The 4870-nt window shown below is 39.1% G+C and overlaps 1 protein-coding gene across 1 annotated transcript; it reads left to right on the top strand.

Annotated features, from left to right (window-relative positions):
- The first annotated feature begins 3133 nt into the window (after window positions 1-3133).
- LOC101428589 (olfactory receptor 7A40-like) lies at window positions 3134-4120 on the top strand. Its single transcript, XM_004476245.3, has one exon. It carries the CDS (start codon window positions 3134-3136, stop codon window positions 4118-4120), a length of 987 nt encoding a protein of 328 aa, XP_004476302.3.
- Window positions 4121-4870: the final 750 nt, after the last annotated feature.

Below are 4870 nucleotides of genomic sequence, written 5' to 3'. Positions count from 1 at the left end.
CTGGAAGGTTTTCTCTTGTAGTAGCTTAAAAAAAAAATCAGACCACTGTCTTCTTGCCTTCATCGTTTCTGGTGAGAAATCTGCACTTAATTTTTTTTTTTATTGACTTTGTAATAATATTACATTAAATATATATATATATATATGAGGTCCCATTGAACCCTACCACCCCCACCTCACCTCTCCCCCCCCCCCAGCAACACTCCCTCCCATCATCATGACACATCCATTGCATTTGGCAAGTACATCTCTGGGCACTCCCGCACCCCATGGTCAACAGTCCACACCATGGCCCACACTCTCCCCCATTCCATCCAGTGGACCCTGTGAGGATTTACAATGTCCGGTGATTGCCCCTGAAGCACCATCCAGGGCAGCTCCATGTCCCAAAGACGCCTCCACCTCTCATCTCTTCCTGCCTTTCCCCATACCCATCAGCCATCATGTCCACTTTTCTCAATCCAATGCCACCTTTTCTATGTGGACATTGGATTGGTTGTGTCCATTGCACCTCTATGTCAAGAGGAGGCTCAGATTCCACATGGATGCTGGATGCAATCCTCCCACTTTCAGTTGTAATCACTCTAGGCTCCATGGTGTGGTGGTTGTCCTTCTTCAACTCCATCTTAGCTGAGTGTGGTGAGCCCAATAAGTCAGATTGTAGGTGCTGGAGTCTGTTGAGGCTCAGGACCTGGCTATCACATTGACAGTCCAGAGATTCGACTCCCCTAAATATATCTTAAACCCTGACACTAACTGCACCTCCAGCACATTAGCATGAAAGTCTTATGAAGAGAGATCCCATCTGAGTCCAGATTCATCACACATAAACACCAGTTCCAAAGAGGGACCATCTGACCTGGTAGTTAACCCCATCGGCCATGACCATAACTCCCATGGGTCTCTTTAGCTCTCGAAGGAACCGATATCTGGGGGTTGTATCTGCTTTATCTGTCTCTCAGACTCTGCTCAGTTGTGCATAAGGGCAATCCTTTTGACAGCCTCCAGACTCTTTTTTAGAGACTCGTAGCCATTTTATTGGGTATCCCTTACATGCTGTGCATTGCTTTTCTTGTGCTGTTCTCAGAATTCTCTCTTTGCCTTTGGCATCTGACATTTTGATTTGTATGTGTCTTGGGGTTTGTCTAGTCAGATTTTTTCATATGGGAGAACATTGTGCTTCTTGGACATATATATTTACGTCCTTCAATAGGGTTGGGAAATTTTGTACCATTATTACTTCAAATATTCCTTCTGCCCCTTTGTGCTTCTCTTCTCCTTCTGGGACACCCATGACACATGTTTGCATGTCTTTTGTTCTTTAAGTTCCATGAAAACTTGTTCAATATTTTCCATTCTTTTCTTCTTCTGTTATTTTGTATGTTCACTTTCAGAGGCCACTTCTTTAAATCACCAATTGTTTCTTCTGCTTTCTCAAATCTGCTATTATATTATTCCAGTGTATTTTAAAAATTTCATTTATTGCGCTTTTCATTCCCATAAGGTCTGTTATTTTTCTATGCTTTCAAATTCTTCTTTGTGTTTATCCAATGTCTTCTTAATATCCTTAATCTCTTTAACCATCTCATTGCATTTATTAAGGAGATTTGTTTGAACATCTATGAGTAGTTTTCTCAACTTCTTTATGTCATTTGGAGGCTTATCTAGTTCTTTTTACTGGGCCATATCTTTCTCTTTCTTGGTGTGGGTTGTATTTTGTTGTTGATATCTTCACTTCTGGCTTCCTAGGGTATTTATTCTGGGTTCAATTTTTCTCTTTCCTTTAGGGGCTCCCTGCCATTTTAAGATGGTGACTACTGGTCTCTTTCTGACTTGGACAGGCTCAAACTTTAGCTATTCTCAGGAATATACTTTAGTCCACTGAATTTACTCATCAGTAACTAAAGTTGTTGTGCAACCATCACTTCTTCCCCCATTTCTGGGAAGTGAAGCTTCCAATTCCAGCTGAAGAACAGCTCCATCAAAGTAGATTGTGCTTCTAGTGTGAAGATAAGCACCAGCTTCTGTGGTGTGGAGCACTCTAGTTATGAATCTTCTCCACAGATTGTCAGTCTCCTCTTCCATTCCTTCAGAGATGTGGCAGGATGCTCTTCTGATCTCCTGGAGCCCCCAAACAGGTGCTTCAGCTAAGCTAACTCCAGGTAGTTCTGGATGTTTACTAACTGCCCTGTGGCAGGAGCTGACTCTAGAAGCTCTTTACTCTGCCACCATCTTGCTGGTTTCCTCTTACATTTTTCCATGTAATATTTTGTGTGATTTATATATCTTTTTTTAAAAAGATTTTAAAAAATTAAAAAATATGATAAATTTTGAAAACAATGTATAATGTATGCTTGACTGAGTGCTATGTACTTATATTGAATTAAATCAAAGTCAATTCACAGAACACAGTGAAATTTGAAAACATGTTGGATACTTTGGAATAACATGCAAAGCACATGATTAACTGGGTGCTATGTACTTATACTGACTTACAATCAATGTTAAATCACAGAAATCAGCAGACTGAAAACATCATGTTGACTACTTTTGAAAACTCTGAAAATATATACTTTACAAAGTGCCTTGTATTTATATTGACTTACAATCAATGTTAAAACAAAGAAGTCAGTTAATGACCATGAACACTATAGTGATTACTAAAGAAAACTGCAATATACATTCTTTATTGAGTGCTATTTACTTGTATTGATTTACAATCCATGTTAAAATAGAGAACTAAGAGAACTGTGGGAAAAATATCATCTGACAAGTTATACATTTATTTTTAATGTACTTACACTCCTTCTTCATCATCAGAAAGTAGTGTTTTTTGTGTTTCAGCACTCTGCTCAGTTGTCTACATATTGCCTGGCATGTAATCAACATTCAATATACAAACATCAAGTGAATGAATGGATATTTCATAGAAACATAAAATTCATGGCTGCTTGAAGAAAAGGCTCAGAGTGGCAAGGAAATCTTAATCAGTGTTTGCAATAGAAGTCTTCTAAGGGAACAAATGCATGACCAAAATATAGAAATTAATATGAATTTAATATAGAAGTTTTAGTAATTCTGCTAGAATAGTAATACTTGTTTACATGAAAATTAATGATATTCTTTCTTCTTTATGGGTAGTCACAGCAACTTGAAACCTGGAAATGAAACACAAATTTCAGAATTTCTTCTCCTGGGATTTTCAGAGGAGCCAAAATTACAGCCCTTCATCTTTGGGCTGTTCCTGTTCATGTACCTTGTCACCTTCACTGGGAACCTGCTCATCATCCTGGCCACCATCACTGAATCACACCTCCACACACCCATGTACTTCTTCCTCTCCAATCTGTCACTTTGTGACTTCTGCTTAACCTCCACCACTGTCCCAAAAATGCTGGTGAACATCCACAAGCAGAGCAGAGCCATAGCTTATGGAGGCTGCCTCACACAGATGTATTTTTTCACATTCTTTGGAGTACTGGACAACTTTCTACTGACTGTCATGGCTTATGACCGTTTTGTGGCCATCTGTCACCCCCTGCACTACACGGTCATCATGAACCCCTGGACCTGTGTGCTTCTTATTCTAGGGTCCTCAATCATGAGTGCTCTGAATTCCTTGTTACACTGCTTGTTGGTTTTGCGGCTCTTCTTTTGTACACATTTGGAAATCCCACACTTTTTCTGTGAACTTAATCAAATGATCCAACTTGCCTGTTCTGACACCTTCATCAATGACATAGTGATAGATTTTGCAGCTGTAGTGCTTGGTGGGGGTCCCCTTGCTGCAATCCTTTTCTCTTACTCTAAGATTGTTTCTGCCATTCGTGCAATCTCATCAGCACAGGGGAAATATAAAGCATTTTCCACCTGTGTGTCTCACCTCTCAGTGGTTTCCTTATTTTACTGCTCAACGGTAGGGGTATACCTTAGTTCTTCTGCTTCATCCAACACACATTCAAATGCACAAGCCTCTGTGATGTATGCCATAGTCACGCCCATGCTGAACCCCTTCATCTATAGTCTGAGAAATAAAGATATAAAGGGGGCTCTGAAAAAATTAATTGGATCATTATTCCTGAGGTTGAGGAGGACTCAAAGGCAGATCCAGAATATGTAATTCTTTAATCAGAATATAGAAGTAGAATCTGCCTCTATTTATTTCATAGAGTTTAAATGTGTTAGATTTTGTTCCTTCCTTTATTAAACTTTTTCTGTCACCCTTAATTTTCCCTTTGCTCACTTCCCCAATTTCCAAATATTATTTTCAGTCTTGGATAAGAAACAATTTGGAAAGTCTAACATACCTCAAGATGCATGGACATCTTTAAGAATATACATATACATATACACACTACATATATATATATAGTGAAGTAACATTAATTATCACAAGGAATGTTTTCCTTGTTTCACTGATATAGTAAGCGTGAGTTGTACTACTCCTATGGGACAAAGCTACATGTAGTGTATAAGTCCATTAATAGAGTTATAATTTATAGGAAATTCTGATATAGCAGCTTTTCACTGTTTCATCCATCAACCCTTTCTATAGCTCAACCTAAAAGTTGATAATATCTAGATTCCCAATTAATTTTTTAAAAAGATTTATTTATTTATTTATTCCTCTCCCCTTCCCCTCACCCCAGTTGTCTGCTCTCTGTGTGTATTCACTGTGCGTTCTTCTGTGTCCACTTGTATTCTTGTCAGCATCACCAGGAATCTGTGGCTCATTTTTTTGTGTCATATTGCTGCATCAACTCTCCGTGTTTGTGACGCCACTCCTGGACAGGTTGCACCTTTTTCACATGGAGCAGCTCTCCTTATGAGGTGCAATCCTTGTGCATTGCACCTCTACACGGGGATACCC

Source organism: Dasypus novemcinctus, chromosome 19 (genome assembly GCF_030445035.2).
Source record: "Dasypus novemcinctus isolate mDasNov1 chromosome 19, mDasNov1.1.hap2, whole genome shotgun sequence".
Classification (NCBI taxonomy): Eukaryota; Metazoa; Chordata; class Mammalia; order Cingulata; family Dasypodidae; genus Dasypus; species Dasypus novemcinctus.
The sequence above is the reverse complement of the archived record's forward strand: the minus strand, read 5'-3'. Positions and strand labels throughout refer to the sequence as shown.

What these genes read in the sequence shown, in the direction of transcription:
- LOC101428589 (XM_004476245.3), top strand. Translation starts at nt 3,134, where the DNA reads ATGGGTAGTCACAGCAACTTGAAACCTGGAAATGAAACACAAATTTCA.